The sequence below is a fragment of the Rhyacophila brunnea genome, unplaced genomic scaffold, assembly GCF_057557595.1.
Source record: "Rhyacophila brunnea isolate RB1 unplaced genomic scaffold, BYU_Rbru_1.0 scaffold_12, whole genome shotgun sequence".
Taxonomy (NCBI): domain Eukaryota; kingdom Metazoa; phylum Arthropoda; class Insecta; order Trichoptera; family Rhyacophilidae; genus Rhyacophila; species Rhyacophila brunnea.
In genome coordinates, this window is record NW_028232774.1 from 29728114 (window position 1) to 29751081 (window position 22968).

General features: G+C 34.3%; 2 protein-coding genes across 3 annotated transcripts in view; one reads left to right on the forward strand and one right to left on the reverse strand.

The window, feature by feature from the left end:
• Nucleotides 1-5922: 5922 nt before the first annotated feature.
• Nucleotides 5923-8325, reverse strand: LOC147078037 (uncharacterized). Its single transcript, XM_085940192.1, has 3 exons — nucleotides 7722-8325; nucleotides 6746-6840; nucleotides 5923-6305 (listed from the first exon to the last, which is right to left on the reverse strand). The coding sequence occupies exons 1-3, from the start codon at nucleotides 8056-8058 to the stop codon at nucleotides 5958-5960; spliced, it is 780 nt and encodes a 259-aa protein (XP_085796318.1). The 5' UTR covers nucleotides 8059-8325; the 3' UTR covers nucleotides 5923-5957.
• A 2292-nt stretch (nucleotides 8326-10617) lies between these two features.
• LOC147078038 (E3 ubiquitin-protein ligase TRIM33-like) overlaps nucleotides 10618-22968 on the forward strand; it is a 105380-nt gene continuing 93029 nt past the window's right edge. The window contains exon 1 of one of the 2 annotated variants that reach the window (XM_085961140.1): nucleotides 10618-11136. In XM_085961140.1, the coding sequence (XP_085817266.1) occupies nucleotides 11002-11136 (135 nt within the window). In that variant the 5' untranslated portion in view covers nucleotides 10618-11001. The remainder of the gene's footprint in view (nucleotides 11137-22968) is intronic. The other variant, XM_085961141.1, reaches the window with a different exon arrangement.

Consider the following 22968-nt stretch of genomic DNA (forward strand, 5'->3'; position numbering starts at 1 on the left):
GCTTAAGGCACTTAGATCATAGTTAATAGTATTGGCGTTGGTATGTAGAACTGTTTTCTATAAAAATGTCAGTTTTGAAAATGTTGGTACTTAGCGCCTTAATTAATACACGTATTCAAATGTTGAATTTCATTTTTTCACCCTTTCCTTTGCTCAGCTGTTAAGTTATAAAATATTATTATATTCGCAGAGAGCATAATATTCATAGACTATAGATACATCTAGACGCCACCCGTTGCATTGCTAAATGAAGCTGCGTGCCATGCGTTTGGTTTGTGGGCGAGCGAACGCATTCGTCTACAAATGTTCGAGACCATAGACCATTTCGGTAGTGCTCGCACTAGACGTTCAGAATTAAAATATAATTTTCTATTTTTTTTACATTATATAGTATTTTTAAGCGGTCAAAATGCAACCATTAGGTAAAGATATCCATAATTTAAGTTATTTTAAAGAAACTAGGTCACTGATATTAAAATATATAATAATATACAAATAAATTATCACGAACATGTATCAACTTACCTATGAAACGTAATACCATCTTTTTGCTTAAGAGGACGCTCTACAGAATCGGCCTAGAGAATTGAAAATATGATTTTTTTACATGTGGTCCATAATAACTGGTCTACTAGTTAATATAAAAAGGTTGCCGCCAATGTTTGTCTCAATAAACTCCCTACAAGTGAAGTGAAGCTATGGGGTGACCAAAAAATAGTACTTTCTAATAAAATTTATTTTCTAATAAATTTACTAATAACATGTAATGTTACTAAATTCAATATGTTTATCAGTTCTTTGGTGGGAAGTATTGCAACTGATATGATGGATATGATAAATTTTTTGATTATGTGTTGGCCACGATATAAACTTAATAATATATTAATAACTTTTTAACCTGAAATTGTCCGAGAACTAAACATACGAAGGATGTTGACATACATATCAACCTACATTTTTATTTCATGTGCTATCCAAAAAACATTACTAATGAATAGTGCTTATTTGTAATGTTTAGGACCTACATATTAAAAATAATAGGTATTGTTTAATTCTAATGCATATTTTTTAAAACGTAGAATTTACTGTCTGCCTATAAAAAGAAAGTGACTTTTTATTGCCTGCGCAACTTCACTTTTATACTAGTGAAACAAGTGGTAGGTAAAGCCAATGGGCGAAATTATATATTATATTAAGAGTGCCTAAAAATAATTATTAACATACAGTCACTAGACACATTATTTTTTTATTAATCCATCGACTGGCGGGCATATAAAAAATGACTATAAAAAATGACTGTCACTAGAAAAAGTGTCTGACAGGGCTGCCGACGCAATTAATTATATTGTACTTTTTAAATTTAATTTATAATATATTTTATTTAAGTTTTGTGCATCTAATGCCGGGTCCACACTGGCGCAAAACAATGTCGCGCGACAACCTCGATAAATTTTACGATAATTATCATAAAGGCTTAAAAAAAATTACGATAATTATCATACTTATCGTAAAATTTAACGAGGTTGCCGGCAACATGTTGCCAATTTGGACCCGGCATAATATCCACTGTGGTTCACGTAGTGGCATGTACCTGTTTTTCTGGGGTCAACTAATTCAAAAAGTAAACACCCATAATAGATTTTTTCCAGTTTTGGTTGCATTATATTCCAACTCATTTCCGATATTATTAATGGAAATTTCTCGGTGTACATAGTAAACAAACCTACGAATAAAAAAAGACAGTAAGGAACACAGTGATTCATCGCAGAAAAACTGGCAACCAAAATGGATTATATAATATATTCCATCGTATTATTTTCTTGAAATCATAAAGATACTATAATAGTATTTGAGTATCAACCTATGTTCAATTTGAATTGGGTTATAATAATAATATACCCGTAGATATATCAATAGTATGTTTGCCACGATATCCACCCAAGTTATCAGTATGTACTTGCACAGGTTTGATTAAAAACTATGATGAAATTAACATTTTACAAAATAATGTAAGATTGTCCACAATAATAATAATGTAGAAGGTCGACAATAGTAATAATACTAATAATAATGTTTTTTTTTAAATAAAATCTCCGATGATTAGTGATTTTTGCCAAAAGATCGATTTTAATTAACGTGCATACGACGCCGAGGTCGATTTCATACTAAATTATATTTGAATACCGAGCTCTTCAGCCGCCCCTTAACAGTACGGCTACCATATTTTAATACAACATACAAAACCATCTTTCCTGCTTAAATAATTAAAAATATTTACCAATGACTATGTTTAACACAAAAAATAGCAATTTAGTAACACGAGCTACGACGCTACGTGAAGCGATTTACCACAATTTGTCGGCGATTCTTTTGGAAACTAACTCAAACATATGTAGACCTTTTATCTTACTCTAGCGCGTGTCGCAGAGATTATAAGGGTGCCGAATACTTTCCCACTCGCACTCATGCATCGTTTTTGTTCAGGCCTTGATAATATTACTAATTGCACTTTTGGAGGAGTCCACACTGCTCTAAAGGGATCTTATAGAATATACTATATGACAATATTTGTGAAGGTGACATTCTTTATGAACATAAAACACAATTTTAAAACATATCTGCTCGATTAATGGAACCGCTGGAAGCTGTGTCCCATTGTATTCTTACCAAGCCGCAAAGGTCAATAATACTAGCATAATTTGTAAAAAGCTTCAGTCACATTACGGCTAGTTATGCCGTAATTGGATATAATACTGGTGACTAAATTGGTAAAGCGCATCGGCCAGAATTCAATGTATACAGGTTCGAATTCTGTCAGGTGTCTTATTTTTTTAAGTACCAATGTTTCTGAGGTGTTTTCAAACAGTGCAAGTAGGTAGGTATATTGTTCTTGTCGGTTTATAGGAAGCCAGCGGCAAACAAATTTTGAAAATAGCTGGTATACCTACTGGATTATTTGTTAGGTTAGGTTTTCATTTTTGTATTCATGAATTTTGCCAAAATCAGCAATAAAAATTGGCGCGGTTCCCGCCTGGCTTCCTGTAAACTGACTTGCACCGGTATGTAAATCAATGCCCCGCAACCTTTTCTCACCCACGACACACCACAGGTCTTCACAGAAGACAGTGACACACCGCATGTAAAACAATTTATACACCAAAACATGGACCCCACATACTGAAGGGGGACCCCAGACTAGGATATTTGCCCCCCCTACCTATCGCTAAGGTTAAAGACAGTGTGATACTCTAAAATAGAGTTTTTAAAATGGTGTTTGAGGTATAATTAATGGTATTGAATGTTTGTATTTATTAATACATCCACTTGAATTATGGTTAGTTGTCTGGTTAAGAATATTTGTTTGTCGAATATTGACACAATAATAATAAATAATTATTGTAACCTACAATGGAATGTTTAAAATTATTAATACCAGCGTAGTAAAATAGCGCTGCAGTCAATTATTTTTAATATGTGAGCAAATTTGTAATTTATGTTTATCTTACTTATCTGGTTGACCTGCCACGCAGTCCCACCCCTGAGCCTGGTCCCCCAGGCTAGAGGCCTATCAGTCCCCCACCCTGTGGGGGCCATGCACCAAAATAACATTAGTTTATGTTTTTTTAGTTGATACATAATTAAATATACATAACAGACGAGGAAGAACTAAATATACATTTGCATGTATTTGTATTAATAACAAATTAATGTGATACCTGAGCTTCTTTCAATGAAGGTAAAAGTTTTATATATTTTTTGACTTGATATTTGAAAAAGCAACCCGAAGTTCTTGGTTATACTACATTCTCGAAATTTTTAATTATAACTTGAGTTGAAAAACTTTTGCACACATATATCGTAGATATGGTAGCTGAACTGCAATAGCCTTGTCGGAAATCCAAGAATATTCTTTTTTAACCGAAATCCAGAAAATAGCCAATGGAACATCTGCAAAATTCAGTTTTTAGTGTCCCATCGTTTCTCAATTCAACTAATTCCTCTCAAATTTATAGAGAAAGCGCTTCCATAGAATTTTCGGCATTGGTTGCGAAAGGGTTTCGAATCCAGTCGTATTGATTGTATGAATGTAATGATGAAATTTCTTTTGCTGCAAAGTTAATTGTTTTTGAGACGGATCCAAAATTAATTGCTTGTTTTTAATGGTGGTCTGGTAGGTCCTTTGATACATTTGTAGAGATCCTTGTCTTAACTCCTTCTAGTTTATCAGAGCACGTCAATATATTATTTTCATTCTGACTTTGCATTGTTTTATTAAGTTCATGCAGGTGCTAAAATATATTAAGTACCGAACATATATTTTTATATGTACGCAAATTTGGTTATTAAGTAATTATCGTATAATATACAAAATTATTTGTTTTTTTGCAAGCAATGCACCGCGACACACCTACCAACGTCTAGCGGCGCACCGGTGTGCTATAGAGCTATAAGCCTCATGACAGTGTTAAACAGAGTATGATTCTCTCAGTTCAGATGGCATCCTAGTTATTTTCGTGGAGCGTATGTGGCATAGGTGCTGGTGCATTATGGCTCATCCATCAATATTGACCACGGCACTGGGTGTGTAGAAAATGATGGGTATTAGGAAATGAAAAAAATATCGACGTTATCGTGACATTGTTACCATAGAAAACTTCAATGTAGTTACTAGGTGCTGGGAAAATTCTAGGGAGAACAATAATTATCCACTATAATTGCTTAAGCAGGGATGTGGTAAATAGACGGATAAACTTGTATTAAATAGTATTTCCAGTACCCTAAACATGAAAGGAGCATCTCATGTGACAGAAGATTTTGACGTATGATAGGCAACGACAACAAACTTATGCCAGCGCTCCATTGGCGAGCCAAAAGTCCGACGACAATAAGTCTTCAGATTTTTCTACGTTCTGCTACTGGCCAACAGACGTTCAACGAAACGAGTATATAATTAATTTGACGAGTAAAACAGTCGACTTTGACAGCATAGATAATATACGTATATCTGACAGTTAAATCGTGATGGCGTTAAATGATACCGACGTTTTATGTTTTTTGGGTTATTGGGTGGCAGATAATGTAATAACGAAGCAAAGGGTACACAAATACTGGGTGAAACATTGGATAAGGAAACGAACGACATTATCCCACACAAATTTAATACGAGAATTGCGTTTGCAACCGAGCGATTTCCGCAATTATTTGCGAATGTCGGAGGATGTATACACAGAACTGTATAATTTGGTCTCCCCATTTATTAAAAAAAAAAATACTATGATGAGGGAAGCTATTTCTCCTCATGATAGATTATGTGCAACCCTGCGATTTTTGGCTGCCGGCGGAACATTCACTGACTTGCATTATAGAACTGCGATTGGAAGACAAACTCTGGGCAAGATAATTCCCGAAACTTGCCAAGTCATCATTGACGTTTTGAAAGGAGAATATTTCAAGGTGTGTATTATATTATACGTCATCTAATAAAGTTGGGCAAATTTACAAATATATCATTAACAAGTAGACATTGGTTGGTCTTATAAAGTGAACGTTTAGTGGATTGTTTTACCTATATAAATCATAGACGGCAACATCATAAGAATGGCAGACAAGATGCATTTGAGATAGGTATATATATAGTCACAAATAAGGCCATCGTTGACATGCTAAATATTCAATAGACCATTAGAATGCTGTACCTAGCCAGGACTCTCCATATAGGCTGTAAGCAAGCTGCTTAATTATTCCTGTTGAATGTATTGTAATACTAGTCATATTCTTCGAAAAGCAAGCATGGAATTTGATTTCTAAATGAGGCCACATAATAATATAGGTTTGCTAACATAGCTCAAATACTTACCATTTGTTGTATCGCTTAAGCTAAGGTTTATAGGCATAAAAACAAACAAAAAAACAAATATTTTTACAAGATATTTATTCATACAAAAAACATTAATTTATTATACCGGCTTTTGTACATTTTTGCTTAATATACGATAAACTGGTTGAGTATGAACAGTAGTTGCTGGCATTATTTTGTCACTTTGTCCCATAAAGGCAACTTCATGCATCAGCTTCTCGGCCAGCAATCTTTGTCCCTGTGACATCGATCGTAGTTTCATGGCCATCATTTTGCCAAAAACATCAAATTCATCTTCAGTCTTGCTTAGTTTGTCGGTGATTAATTCTAACACTTTGTTGGCGCTATCATTCGATTTTTTTCGTTTGAACGATGGGGGTTCTGGTGCTCTATTGAGATTCGACCTTGGAGTAGTCGACAACGTGGATGTTGAAGGCGAATATTCTATCTGTAAATAAAATGTTGATTATTTTTTGTTGCAGTTCCCTGATACGCACGAAGAAATGGAGACGATTGCAGAAGAATTTAATAGTAAATGGCAATTTCCAAATTGCCTGGGCGCAGTTGATGGGAAACACATTGCAATCGTGCCACCTGCAGGCGCCGGTTCCCACTTTTATAATTACAAACATTTCCACAGCATTGTTTTGATGGCGATTGCAAATGCTAATTATGAATTTATTTATGTTGATGTTGGAACAAATTGACGTATTTCTGATGGAGGCGTACTGAGAAAATCTGATTTTTTCAAACGTTTAGACGAAGGCAGATTAAAAATACCTGCACCAAAAAAATATTTTAATACTACCGGGGCTGTCACATGGCAAGAAAGTATGATAAGCAATAGATAAATTAAACCAATGTAACAATTTAGTTAAAATGTTTTACCTCAATACAATCTTCGTTGTTTAACGAGTTGGAGTAACTCTCATCAGGAGACATGTTTTCCAAATCGTCCACCATGCTGGATATTGAGCTCGATTCTGTAAAACAAAATGTAAATTGTTAAAATACAACATAATACTCAAACTTGTTTTTTATTATCTCTCCCCTAAGTACCCATTCCTTCATACGGTTAATATTGATATTGGTATAATTGGTGTAATCCAGTATATCGGGTATTTTCAAAATGTGTTTTCCGCTGTATTCCTCATAACCAAACTGTACCATTAATTTTGATTGATGATTGACGATTTATTGATTGTCTCTGAAGGAACCTAACTCGAGCGATTTTTGATTTTATGATCATTTCTTTTCTTCTTCTTTCGACCATGTCCGATCATAATATGGACCTCCACGGAGTGGAGGTTTGTATTGACAGATTTTGTTTTTACGAGAAATGGATGTCAGCCACTTGCTCAACATATTAGGTCCATACTCTGACTCATACACAAATTGAAATTCAATGTGTACTTGTCAGACCCAGGATTTGAACCTGGGACCCGACCACGACTCAATAAGCCGCGCTTCCACCGCCATGATCGTACCTATATATTATTATTTCTTACCTACCTCAGCAAAGAATAAGTAATTTTATTGTGACTAGAAATGATTCATAGCTGTATGTTTTAATTGCTTAATAGTTGCTAATCTAATGCGATGTCACTTTCAGAGCTACGACAATGTCATAGTCTGCACGTGTATAATAAATAGCTTTAAAGCATTCCCTCGTACCTATATATTATTATTATTTATTACCTACCTCAGCAAAGAATAAGTAATTTTATTGTGACTAGAAATGATTCATAGCTGTATGTTTTAATTGCTTAATAGTAGCTAATCTAATGCGATGTCACTTTCAGAGCTACGGCAATTTCATAATCTGCACGTGTATAATAAATAGCTTTAAAGCATTCCCACGTACCTTCCATTTGGTCGTTCAAGAACTCCAAATTTTTATAGTACCACAGTTTGGGTAGATATACTGCGTCTGTGCCGGCTCCGCTTCGATATGATGTCCTTACTTTATTTCTCTCCTTTCTGTAACCCGACCTCAATGTCTGTATTTTCTTTTTGACATCGTTGACCGTTGCCTGCGGCTCCACTTTGATTAATATTTCCAAAAGTTCCGCATACGCCAAGGACTTGGCATCACGATTCTTGTATAGTGGGCTGGTCGTCTTCCACAACGACGGGTTGTCTTTAAAACAACTAATAAAATCTTCCAAGAAACTTTTCGAATGCACTCGTAGATCTACCATTGTTGTTTTCGATGTCCGAACACTTTGAATGACAGTAAAATAATGATGGCGCTCATAGACTAATATATGGCGCTGTCGTCCGTCGGCATAGATATAAATAATGTGACGGTAAAGCGTGGTGAACGTACGAATTTCAGCGGCTCGGCGAGTAAAATATCAAACATGTTTGAAATCCAACGAGCCTGGTCTGCGGATTAAAAAGTCCGCAGACCTGGGGTGCTCCACGCGAAAAAAAAGTCCGAAGACTGTAAATCGTCTGACTTGCGTGCCAATGGAGCGCCGGCATTAGTATACAAGTATACATAATATAATCATAGCAGTGTTGCCATATTTTGAAAGTGGAATTATAGTACAGAGCCTCCAAAATTATAGTATTTGGGGATAAAATATAGTACGCGTTGTCATCTGTTGAAAATGAAAATTTTCCCAATTTTTCATGGTCGGCTCGTTTTTTTTAGGAAAGATATTTCGTCGCGGGCCGCAGATTTCCAAATTTTCGAAGACCACTCGATTGCGAAATGGCAAATGCAAAATTATAGTACTTTTATATGAAATTATAGTACGATTTTCAAAATTATAGTATTTTGGGCGTACTATACATATTTTATATCGTACATAGTACGCGGACCAAAATTATAGTACAAATACTATAATTATAGTACGGTTGGCAACACTGAATCATAGACAATATATGACAAAATACAAATATTAAATAATTATTAATTATTATACATGATTCATACGCTGTCATTCGAAAAGGTGGATAATATCTACTTATAATTTTGTTTATTGGTTGTCTTATTATTAAACGTACTTAAAATTGGGATTTTTAAAGTAACTAGCGTTGGATATAAAGCTTGCTCGTCATAAATTAATGCATAACGAAACATTTATGAACGCACGAGGCCTAAAGATACAGTGAAAGCCATCAATAATTTGTAAGATAAATAACAATAAATAGTATAATATTATTATATTGTGACATTGGAGTGGTGCAAACAGTTTTTGGTGACAGCCATGACTGTTGCGAATGGCTTTGCAAAATATATATTTTGACGACGCACCAATAAAAATATATACAGGTGCTTTCCAAATTGAAGCACGAAGATGTTGATTATCATTAATTAGTATAAATGGAAAACAGGTAGATAGGAGCCGTATTGGCTGTTTTGCGAAACTCTTTTGACCAGACCATCCATGCGGATGCGATTGTTTTTGTTCGGGATATTTTGACGGGGGTACTTAGTGAAAATGGAAAAATGCGAATTTTTCGCGTAATTTACATGTAAAAATAATAAAAAATATATGAAAAATCATATAATTAAATTATTCAAAGGTATGCATTAAAAAATGTGGAAAAAAAATGTTTGGTGTTAAAACTTGACGGCCACTCAAAATTAATTTTCTAGATTAATATAAAAGGTAAAAATTTGAAAAATCGTGTTAAAATTTTAAATAAATATACATAATCGTATGCACTTAACAATTTTTTTTTAAAGCAAATTTAATTGTTCAAGTATCAAGTCACTGAATTTAGAGAACTAATATCTCTCTAACGAGAACTAATCTCGAAAACAAAAAAAGCACGTGCACAAACGTAAGCTAATAATAGGCAAATTGATGACCTAATAAAAAATTTAAAAAGTTTGTTGGATGGTTCTACTTAACGTTCATCAAATATATCATATCGAATAACTCACGCACTATATCAGAAAAAACTTAAAAAAGTATGCAGGATTGCGCATCAGCTATGCGACAAGAGATTTTACTAAAAGAAATATTTTTAAACCCACGCAGTCAGGTTTTGCATACAAAATTAAATAGCGCGCTGAATACAGATGAAAAGACAAAAAAGAATCATGCACTAACGTTCACTATTAACGCACTAGTGTTTACAATTTAAATTTTGAAAAAAATCCAAGTTTAGTGACACAAGTATCCAGCATTTAACTGGGTCACCCAAATTGAAATGCAAATAACCCCCTTAATGTGCGTGCACAAACGTGCACTAACGATGCACAAACGAATGCACTAAAAAAAAGTTGAAAATTCAACATTGGGTGACCCAACGTTTAGCTGGAACACCCAATTTGAAATTGAAATTTTTCGGTTATTATAGGTGCACAAACGAAAAAAAATCGTGCACAAACAAATGCACACAAAAAAGTTGGAGTTTTAACATTGGGTGATCCAGGTAAATGGACCTTTTATAAATCATAGGTGGTACCTGTGTATTATTATTATGAATATTATCGAAAAAGATTTTTTTTAAAATATTATTATTGTCAAAGAGAGTTTCTTACGTTTGTTTAGGTACCTAAATAATATGGAACAAATAATTTTAATTAATAACAAAAATATTGTGATGCTAGTATCTGTTTTAGGTACCTAAATAATATGAAACAAATAATTTTAATTAATAACAAATATATTGTGATGCTAGTATCTGTTCTTTATTTGTGAAATAATATTACTTATAGATTAGTAAAGTTTATCAACTTTATCAATGTGTATTTATTTTTTTCTCCTTTGTAATTCATAGACAAAAAACAGTTTGCTATTCTCAATGTTCAATGGCGTCCGTCTGAAGCAATTAGCTGTCGTTAGACTTCTGTGTCGATATTTCAGTCGAATACTGTTTTGTATATTTATTTTTCAAACGGTTTAACTAAAGTTTTCAAAATGCCGCTATATGTATTCGTAGCTAACATATCAAAATGTCGGCGCAAGTTTTCGTCATGATCTCGGTTTCAAGTGAAAGTTTTTGAAAGCGCGGCCACGAAAATCTTTTCCCTTCGACACTCGACATTTTGCGTGCCCCGGGAAACCTCACTAACATTTTATTTATAATCCTTTAATATTGTGCTTATTTTTGAAATATGTTCATAGTGAAAATGTGTGAAGCGTTTTTCGTCGGCTGAGTTGATAGAATCCTAACGAAAAATGGATAGCTTGAATAATTTGCAACCCTCCAGTGAAGAAATTGAACAATCTTTAATGGACTTGGGTCCTCTTCTCGGTGTTACGATTAAAGAAGAAATGCTGGATGAAGCACAAGAAAGTGGGTCGCAAAATGAAGTAAGTAGCATTGTAATATTATAATCATTTAAAATCTAATAATTGTTCCTAAAACTAACCAACTTTCATGGAAATGTTGCTGTGTGTGTACGTTCTCATAACGCATATTCTTGAAAACAAAAATAATAGAATGATAAAATGTAAAGGTAACTAATTTACTATGTAATTCAAAAAATTGAGTATTAGGGCATTGTACACACAATTATGCAAAACCAGCGTACCTTTCATCAAATATATAATTAACGATTGGCAATGAATACTAATTCGTAGTATTAAAACCTAATGGGCGGTAAAACATCACATTTTCAGTAATGGTTCTGTATTTGATATTGGTGACAGTTGTGACCTGATTTGGCACTGGTGATGGTCGATTTGGGCGAAATAACAATAGCTGTCAAAACAAAAAAGTAATCATTCTGAATCAAACAATAAAATTGCTGGTGTTGTGTTGTACGTTCACACTATGCATCCCCTATCTATGCTTGAAAATGGGGGTTTGCTTGAAAATTTGATCTTCCATTTTAGTCGATCAAACTAATGTCATTGATCAAACTACAGATTGGGGGCTGGATTTTCAATATTGGACCCGTAGCCCGAAACATCTGTCAACAAAAAATGTTTCAAGTGATTAACAACCAAATCATTGTAGAATTATCATGGAGTAAGGTAAATGTACCATTTTCCGTCACTGCTCTAATTATCGGCAATTTTAGAAGAAATTCCGAAAAATAAGAATGGCAGGACTTATATGGTCGAATGAATGTGTTATCCGAAATCCCCATTTCTTAATGCGATAGAAAAAGACAAAGTTTTTGCTACATACCTACTTGTAAGTACTTCCTGATATTCGATTGTTATTATTTCCAATATTAACAACATACCTATTATTGTATTGATTTGTTTATACCTACTCAATTGTTTGTTGAATTTTCCTTCATATCATTTTTCACTGTACATAGGTAGGTATCTACTTACCGTATGCGCTTGATGCATTTTCATTATTTTAATTATTGTTTACTCATTACTGCTATGTACCTAAATTTTGGGCGCTCCAAAAACAACTCGAAATCGGCGTTTGGCGGTCAAATAAACGGAGAATGTCTAATTTTCATTTTTTGTGTGCTATTATATTATAGCTTTAAAATTCTTGTCTGCCTAGAGAGCGTTGCTATCCAATTCCGGGAAGGCTGGCCGTATGTAGCTGACATCATAATACTATTATGTCGGATTGAGAATTGCCAAACCCTATGTAGGTATATCGTGCGAAAACATATTCTTGGCTACGTGTTAAAACTTTGATCTAACATGCTTCGCCCATTTTTAACCGCACTTCCATTATAAACTAACAAGCTCCTCCAATTTAGTCGCCAACAGAGCTTCCTTACGTAGCCAAGAAGATGTTTTCGTACAGTACACATCGATGTAGCCTTTGGCGACCTCATGTCGACGCTTCCCATACAGAGTGCATTGCCAAAACCTACTAGTACATCGCTTAGACCTGGCGAGTACGTTTTCACGTCGCTCAAATATAATAAACATAGTGCCAAATGCATCTCGCACTTACTTTAATATTGTAATCTACACGCGTTTAATTGGCTAAAATTTCAAATAAATATCGTTCTCCGCTACAACTTTTTATTGTTGAAACTTATCCTACTCGAGCATTCCCACCTAGGCACGCCGCCGACCGGGACCTATTCCAAGCCTTCACAGACGTATGGACAATATTTTTAAGTACCCCTTCATACATTCAGGGCCAAATTAATATTTTGTATGCACCTGACCTATTATGTACTTTGAGCTACCCATTATTATATTTTTACTGAGGGATTTATAACTAGAATGTTTAAATAGAACCCTGAATTTCACCATACATCAACCAATTCCGGAGCATAGATCGATTGAAAATGAGATAACTTCTACTACCATTTGCACGCACATTTAACGCCCACGGTGGTCGCGCGGCTTAAGCGTTGGACTATCACGCCGTGGGTCTCAGGTTCGAATCCTGGGTCTGGCAAGTACACATATTGTTTTTCAATTTGTGTGTGAGTCAGGGTATGGACCTAATAGGTTGAGCAAGTGGCTGACATCCATTTCTCGTAAAAAAACAAAATCTGTTAATACAAACCTCTACTCTGTGGAGACCCATATGATCCTAAAAGGATCGGACATGTCGAAAAAAAATACCATTTGCACTGACTAGTAAAAAGTCCTTAGCACGAAGTGTCCGCGCTATAAAAAAATAGAATATGTACATAGGTACTTAGGTGAAGTCCTATAGTACCATGTGTTGATTGTAGAAATTGGATTGAATTCCCTGGCATGCTATTTCGTAGTACTTATGTATTCCTGTATATAAACACTCCATCTGTTTATTTAGCTTAATCTGAGATATCAACATACTTCTTTTTTTTAATATTATTAATAACCATGTCCTTGCTTTTTCGTACAAGGTGGTTGTTAGTAATTTTGAACAATCAAAAACACCCAGGCTTTGAGAAAATCATATTGAAAAATATATTGTATCCTCACGGTGAATCGAACCCAGAGCTCCCGGATAAGGCAAGCGCCTTACTCACTACACCACGAGACCCGCCAACATACTTACTTATCACAGAACTGTCTCATCAACTTCTGTGCATCTCAAAATAGGTACCTACAATAATCTGTGAATATAAATACCTAAGTACCTACCTAATTAAACCTTCTAAGAATAAGCCCTCAGTAGCACTTGTTTAACATGTACGCCGCATGCCCTGCCTCGCAAAAGGCTGCCACTCGATATTCCTTGTTGACAATATTTAGGTATGTACCTATATCTTTTCTTATTATCTTTTCTTTCATCACACAAGTTATGAAAATATTTTTTTTTTTCGAAAAATTTAGTATGTTTGGCGATTATTGTTTATTCGAAATCAAATACAACAGCCTCAGGCTCAGGCTCAGGCCAGGCTGTCAGGCCGCAGTTACAAGCAACCGATATCCTTTTCCTTGGGTACCTACTGTGTTCCCTGACAGTATCCAAGGTTTTTTTTTTATTTTTCTTCCGTATTTGACGAATATATATTCTATCTACATTCACTGTTTTAATTATTATGCTTGATTTTTTTTAATAGAAAATTTTCAGTGGAAAAAAAATATAAATAATTACGAGATAAAAAGAACTTTTTATATACAACGTTTTTAAATTTTCTGTTGAATCCTATAAACTTGACTTGATTAGCTTAAACGATCAAAAAATTGTACTTGATAGAAATACTGAATAATGAAATGTCATTTCATATATATTTCCATAGCAACGCGCGTATATATTATTTAATAATTTAGTTGCTAGGTCCCCCTAGCAACCAATAATGGTATCGAAATAACTTTTCATACAAAACAGAATTAACTAAAAATGAATTCAATTCTACTTAAAGATGGCTAAAAGTATTAAAACATGCATTGGCATCGTGTTCTGATATATTCTAAAAGTTTCAAATGTCTAGTCGGGAAGTTAGTTAAAAATAAATTGCAAGATTTGTACCGGACAAACAACCACCGGACAAATAAGAATACGACCTAAGAAAAACGTTGTAATAAAAAATGATGGCAGCCCCGCCCTCTACCTGCCGAAGGTCCCTGAACCGAAGCACGTAAAGGTCGTAAAGCTTACCCCTTGATCTAAATGCGAATCTGCGATTAAACATATTACTATTAAAGCTATTTATTGGAAGACATAATAATTCTGAGTACGTATTATATATTAAATAAGTCCGGACTATAGATAATATATTGAAAACGAAGTAACCTTTAGCATGCTGTTAACACGGTCGTAAGACGGTACGTGCCTTTATAAAAAATAACTATACATAATATGTACACAATCAGTACGCAATTGACTAAAATTTCCTGCAGAACTATTTAGTACACACCACTAGGGAATCCAATCCCGAGCCAAATTTTGGATCCCGGGATTTCGGGATTACAATTTGACGATCCCGGGATCGGCATTTTTTCGATAATTAATATAAAAATTTTATATATACAAAAAACATTGATAAAATCGGTCAAAAATACAAAGTTCAATTAAAATAAAAAAAATACAATATAATAAAATTAAATATTTAAGTAATTAAAACATTATTCTGAATAATATGCCCGAAGTAATACCAAAGCGTGAATTTATTTTATTATATGAGATTGCTGTTTCTGATAGTAAAGACTTAATGAATGGGTTAGCGAGATTAAAAATGAGTAAATCATGGTATACGGCCTTTCAGCTTCATAAATCTAATTAGTCAGCCGACAGATGAAACTATCGTAAAACGTATGAGATCATGGTGGAATCACTTTGTTGAAAGTGCGAAGCATATTTTTTTTTCTCAATCTTTCTCATTTTTATCAACTTATGTGAAAAAACAAAATGAATTTGCAACACATGGGTAATAAATCAAACTCAGTTTATTTCTAACGTAGTTATATGTTATTAAAAGTATTTTTTGTGTTATATTTTCGTTTTTATTTTATTTTCCATAAAAATTGATAAAAAATATCAATCCCGAAAGTTTCGGGATTATGTTTACCACCCCGGGATTCATAGGTATCGAAAATAGTTCGGGATCCCGGGGTCCCTGAATTGGAATCGCTACGTACCACCTACCTAGTATGTCAATGTCTGTTTGGACCAGAGCATAGATCTAATAGGTTGAGCAAGTGGCTAACATTCATTTCTCGTTAAAACGAGCATCATTCTGTTAGTATAGGGCAGTGGTCTTCAAACTGTGTTCCGTGGCACCTCTCTGGGGGTTCCGCGAGTCAAAGACTTCGACAAATTGTGTTAAAAATGTAATTATTTTAAGATATATTTTCTAAGGATGGGATGGGGTTCCTCGAAAAAAACTTATAATTCAAAGGGTTCCGTGAGTCGACAAAGTTTGAAGACCACTGGTATAGGGTTATCCAACTCGTGATACGAATTTCACAGTCCTGCCATTTTTTTACCTGTCAAATATTTCGCGGGGTTTTTTTGACATATCGTCAGTTGAAAGTCTACCATTTAAAACAATGGATCGTTTCTCCACCTCATAACACATAAAATCATAAATCTTACTACGAAAATGCCATGTCTTCGACGGTCGTACTTTGACAGTAGTTAAGAGGACGCTCTACAGAATCGGCCTTGAGAATTGAAAATATGATTTTTTTACATGTGGTCCATAATAACTGGTCTACTAGTTAATTTAAAAAGGTTGCCGCCAATGTTTGTCTCAATAAACTCCCGTTTGGTGGTTTTCGTGAAGTGAAGCTATGGGGTGACCAAAAAATAGTACTTTCTAATAAATGTTACTAAATTCAATATGTTTATCAGTTCTTTGGTGTGAAGTATTGCAACTGATATGATGGATATGATAACTTTTTTGATTATGTGTTAGCCACGATATAAACTTAATAATATAATATTAATAACTTTTTAACCTGAAATTGTCCGAGAACTAAATATACGAAGGATGTTGACATACATATCTACCTACATTTTTATTTCATGTGCTATCCAAAAAACATTACTAATGAATAGTGCTTATTTGTAATGTTTAGGACCTACATATTAAAAATAATAGGTATTGTTTAATTCTAATGCATATTTTTTAAAACGTAGAATTTAGTGTCTGCCTATTATAAAAAGAAAGTGACTTTTTATTGCCTGCGCAACTTCACTTTTATACTAGTGAAACAAGTGGTAGGTAAAGCCAATGGGCGAAATAATTTATATCATGAGTGCCTAAAAATAATTATTAACATACAGTCACTAGACACATTATTTTTTTATTAATCCATCGACTGGCGGGCATATAAAAAATGACTGTCACTATAAAAAATATCTAACAGGGCTGCCGACGCAATTAATTATATTGTACTTTTTAAATTTAATTTATAATATATTTTATTTAAGTTTTGTGCATCTAATGCCGGGTCCACACTGGCGCAAAACAATGTCGCGCGACAACCTCGATAAATTTTACGATAATTATCATAATGGCTTAAAAAAATTTACGATAATTATCATACTTATCTTAAAATTTAACGAGGTTGCCGGCGACATGTTGCCAATTTGGACCCGGCATAATATCCACTGTGGTTCACGTAGTGGCATGTACCTGTTTTTCTGGTGTCAACTAATTCAAAAAGTAAATACCCATAATAGAATTTTTCCAGTTTTGGTTGCATTATATTCCAACTCATTTCCGATTTTAACAAACCTACGAATAAAAAAAGACAGTAAGGAACACAGTGATTCATCGCAGTAAAAACTGGCAACCAAATTCGCCATTTTGGAAAGCGACGATTTTGCGTAAACAAATATCACGTGGTCTGCACGTGTGCGGTAAACTTCGTATGTGTTTGTAATTTTGTGTATTTTATGTTTGTGTATCATGCATTGTCGGCCATATTTTCCGGCCTTTCTGATTGCCGTGATTTTTTATTCGTAGAAACAAACAGCATTTTCTATTAGTTATAAAAAATCAACTTTGAACTTTAAGCCGTGCTCACTCGTGAATGTAATTCTTCATTTAAGTAAGTATATATAAATTTTGATGTTATCTTGCAGAGAAAACAGTTATCTGACCTTTTCACTATATTATATACATGTAAATATAATGTTTTCAAATAATTGATATGGATTATATAATATATTCCATCGTATTATTTTCTCGAAATCATAAAGATACTATAATAGTAATTGAGTATCAACCTATGTTCAATTTGAATTGGGTTATAATAATAATATACCCGTAGATATATCAATAGTATGTTTGCCACGATATCCACCCAAGTTATCAGTATGTACTTGCACAGGTTTGATTAAAAACTATGATGAAATTAACATTTTACAAATATTATATTATTTTGACAGCCCTGTTTTCTGATCAGCGGACACGTGCATGTGTTTATCAAATAATAATGTAAGATTGTCCACAATAATAATAATATAGAAGGTCGACAATAGTAATAATAATGTTTTTTTTTTTAAATAAAATCTCCGATGATTAGTGATTTTTGCCAAAAGATCGATTTAAATTAACGTGCGTACGACGCCGAGGTCCATTTCATACTAAATTATATTTGAATACCGAGCTCTTCAGCCGCCCGTTAAGGTTCGGCGGTTCGGCGGAAATCGCCAGATTCGCCGATTGGATCTTAGAAGAGCAGGCAAGCGATGATGATTTTTCATGGAGAATCGATCATCTTTAGTGATGACTGATGAGACACATTTTCACCTCAATGTGTACGGTGAATAAGCAAAATTGCCGTAATTGCGTCGAGGAAAACCCACAAGTGATTCAAGAAAGGCCGTAACTGCTGCGAAAGGTACTGGTTGGTGCGGTTTTTGGATTGGAGGCGTCGACTTGACACCGTTGGATATCTTTTTGTAGGGCTACGCGAAAGGAAGCGTCTATGCCAATAATCCGTAAACTCTTGACGCGCTTAAGGACAACACCAGTAAAATTTCAGAACGTAACTCACACCTGGCGGTAGCGGCGAGTGGAAGCTCCATCGCGAACTGCTACCAGTGCTACCAAACCAGTGCTGCCATATTTGAAAGTATACCTAATTATAGTACAGTGGCTTCAAAATTATATTATTTCGGCAAAAAATATAGTATGCGTTTTGTGACCAAAAATTTTCTGCATTTTCAAAAAATTTAACGTGGGGTAATTAACGTCTTGTTTTTTTAGACAAAATATCCATGAAGGGTAAGTAACGTCTCGGTTTTTTAGACAAAATTCAAATGTTAAGTCAGTGGTTTCCAAACTTTATGTTACTACGCCTCCCTTTTAAAAAATCTAATCTAGGCGCTAGGGGCGGTAGGTTATATGAAAGTATGGTGAGGCAGGCTGGTATGGTGAGGCGGGCTGGTAATCAATTTGCGGCAAAGTTTCCACGTTAACATTATATTATAAGGGTACGTTATAATGACCAATGTAAATCCTCCGTGATGCCCTGCATTTTTTTATCGCCTCGCTATTTCTCGTAAATTATCGGCTATTGTTGGCCTGCTTCATTCAGTTGTATGAGAAAGCCGATTCTTTGCCCCTCTTTTTATTTAATACATCTATGTCTAGGCGCCTCCCCCCCTTATTTCATTAAATAATACAGACACTTTTTTTAAATAGTCAACAATGTACCTACTTACGAATACAAAAATTAAAAAATAAATAAACAAGGTTTTACTACTTATGTTACATAATTTTTGACAAATGTGCTTGTTTATTAGCACAATCAATTTCAATAGTAGTCAATCCAAATTCATTATCGTTCATTGACAAATGGATTCTATCATGGGACCCACATCCTGAAGCGGACCCTCCGGGTCTTTTTTCTATTAATAAAATAATGGGAAAAGTGCATTAGCAAACTAACCAAGAACTCAGTAAATAGATTTTTGTTTGCTTCAATTTATCTAGCGTAGAAATCATTTAAAAGTGGAGACATGGCGAACTTTTTTTTTATGAATGCCTTCACTTTGTCGTTTTAAATCGGTGAATGCATTAGTGGTCCTTGCATTGATTTATTCAGTCATTTTTTTTAATTTCAACCAAATAGACAAGTTAAATAACAAAATTATCGTTCTTAAACAAATTTGCCTCAAATTTCAACATTATGATTAATTTGACCCTTTTATTTCATTTTTTACAAGATAGCCATTGCGCTTCACAATAGTATAGAAGTGAGGGATTATAAAATTAGTCTCCATATTTGCAGATAGGTTTGCAAACAACGTTTCACAGGACTGTTTTTTTGTGTGGGTAGTTTACAGCTAGCGGCCGTTTTATAAACTATGCATTTGCAAACCTGTGGCTACATTAATTGTGTTAAACTTTTGCAACACTCTGCGCTTCTCAGTTTGGAAATCGCTATGTTAAGTAATTACGTCACCTTAGACACCGTCTTTTTTAGTCATGGAGATTATTTTTTTTTGCTTCTCACGGATTATTTTGGCGTTGTTTTTCTTCTATTGGCAACTTTTTTTCCGATTTCTCAAAATTATAGTATTTTGGGCGTACTATACCTGTTTTATATCGTACATAGTACGCAGACGAAAATTATAGTACAAATACTATAATTATAGTACGGTTGGCAACACTACCAAACCAAACCACAAGACTACGCATTGTAGACAGCTCGGAGTGGTGGGGATTTGTAGGCTGGGACCACAGAAATTATTTCTGAGTTCCCTGCTGGGAACCAAGCTACACGCCAGTGTTGCCGGATCTTGCGTTAAAACGTTCCTCGCGACTCCAGCGCCTTGGAGACCTTATTTTACGGACAACCCTCGTATTTAATAAAATTGGAGACCGTTTAGTATACGGTTACAGTCATCTCTTTCCGAGAAAAAAGCTCACGGCGAACTGTGCCAAGGTGAAATTTTTTACGTACAATTTACATGTTACCATTAAATGGACTTTGTTACTGTCATCGCCAACTAACTCCGCACAACGATGCAGAGTGCTTTACTACTATACTATAGCCATGAACATCTTTCGTTCACCTACCTATGTTATTTTTATTTATATGAAGCTATGTTTGCTGCCCGGGTATTTTACCATTTTCGAATTATTATATGCATCTCATTAAAATGCCTGATGGATAGGTGAAACTGGCAAATATGGACGATTTATTTTATTTGTCTAGAACATGGTTTCCCAAACTATGGGTCGCGAGCGAATATTGAGTGGGCCCTCGCCACTGTATACATGAATTTAAAAAAATAGAAAGTGATAAATTTGATATTTCATTCATCTATTTATAATTCTTAAAAATTGAAATAAACTTAAGTTACAGAAAATATTGTGATAAAATAATAATAATTTGAATTGCCAATGCACTACAGATGGCCTGATTCGTTGCGTTGGATTTGTAACCCATTTCAAGACGACTTACCAACTAGTATGTCAACAAAAGCAAGTGTAGAACAGTATCAGTATCAGAAGATACGTCACTGAAAAATAGTTTCAATCGTAAACAGTTATCGAAATTCTGGCTCTCAGTTGCTGATAATTATCCTTGCCTGTTCGATGAAGCTATGAAAATCTTCCTCCTCTTTACTACCTCATATCTATGTGAGGTCGGATTTTCGGCTATGGTTAACATTAAAACTAAATACCGAAATAAATTGGATATATCAAACTCACTGCGATTAAAAGTAACTAAAGTTGAAGTTGATGCTAAAACTGTAATGAAGAAAAATAAGAAACAAATACTTACATCCTTCCCATTGAAATAACTTTGTAAAAAAACCTTGCAGGTGTAGGTATTTAAGTAATATTTTTTTTATCTAAGTTGTGTTTCTTATTTCAACAGTCTTTCATTCATATTGGTAACACTAAACTTATAAAAAATATATTTTTATTTCAATTAGAACAAATAAGACAGCATTAAGTAGTTCCACGACTCGCCACTAGGGAATCTGAGCATTACCAATATTTATACCCTCTTTTCTCTAAGACAGCTAAGAGGTGGGTCCCAAGATTGGAAATTTTTGTTAGATGGGTCGGGGCCCAGTCAACTTTGGGAACCACTGGTCTAGAAACATATTATACCTAATAATGTAACAGCCCACGATATGCGTCGGCCTATAGCGTCGTGGCTTCCGGGTACGAATCCTGGTTCTGGCAAGAACACATAATATTGTTTTTCAATTTGTGTATGAGTCAGAGTATGTACCTAATTGGTTGAGCAAGTGGCTGCCATCCATTTCTCGCAAAAACAAAATTCTGTTAATACACACCTCCACTCTATGGTGGCCCATAGTATGACCTTATTAGGATCGGACATGGTCGAGAAGAAAAATGTATAAACATTTACAAAATTATAAAATATATTTCTTGATTATGCACTCTTCCTAATACATTTTAATGACGATATGGTTAATCGGATTAACCAATGGTTCAGTCAACTAAGTAGCTTAATAGTAGATACTACACTTAGTTCACCAGACCATTGTGTTTTTTTCTGCCATCCAGGTGTTGCCCCATTATAACTGATAATCCTTTTAATTTTATATTTTCTAATAATATTATGCTACTAGCAGGTAATCCTTCTAAGAGCCCGCATTATTCTTATGTAGTGACTTCGTGGTATTCATACAGGTATCATAATTTGTTTTCTGTCCTCATAGAACGTATTCACAGTGTTGTCAAAATGGAGTTATGTTGTTTGTTTTCTGTATTTTTACCATACACCAGATTATTAATATTAAATTTGTTTAAATGTTTTAAAAGCCTATGTGTATCAATAGCCGGTGGCAATAAGTTGAATTACCCATGTCATATTCCATTACTTTGCCAATGTATTTACAAGTAAGCGCCTGTATGAGCATTTTACCTACATGTAAACTAAACAAAAATAATTTATCACTTAATACTGAGTTGATAACTTGAGAAGATTGCCTATCTATTTTAAATGGCCACTATTGCCACTATTATGATTTCATTAGTTTCCGACAAAAAACAAATCAAATCAAATGTATACATAGATTGACAATCCGATTTCCCTACGGCCCAGTGATGCCAACCGTACTATAATTATAGTACAATACTATAATTTTGATTTCGCGAAAAATGTAAAATACTATAATTTTACGCCAAATATACCAAAATACTATAATTTTAAAAGATTCAAGACGAAAAATTTTCCTGTACTTTTAGAAATACTATATTTTTTACGCCTTTGTACTATGATCAGCATAGAAAAATATGGCAACACTGCTACGGCCTATTATGCCGGCGCTCCATTGGCACGCAAGTCAGACGATTTACAGTTTTCGGACTTTTTCATCCGCAGACC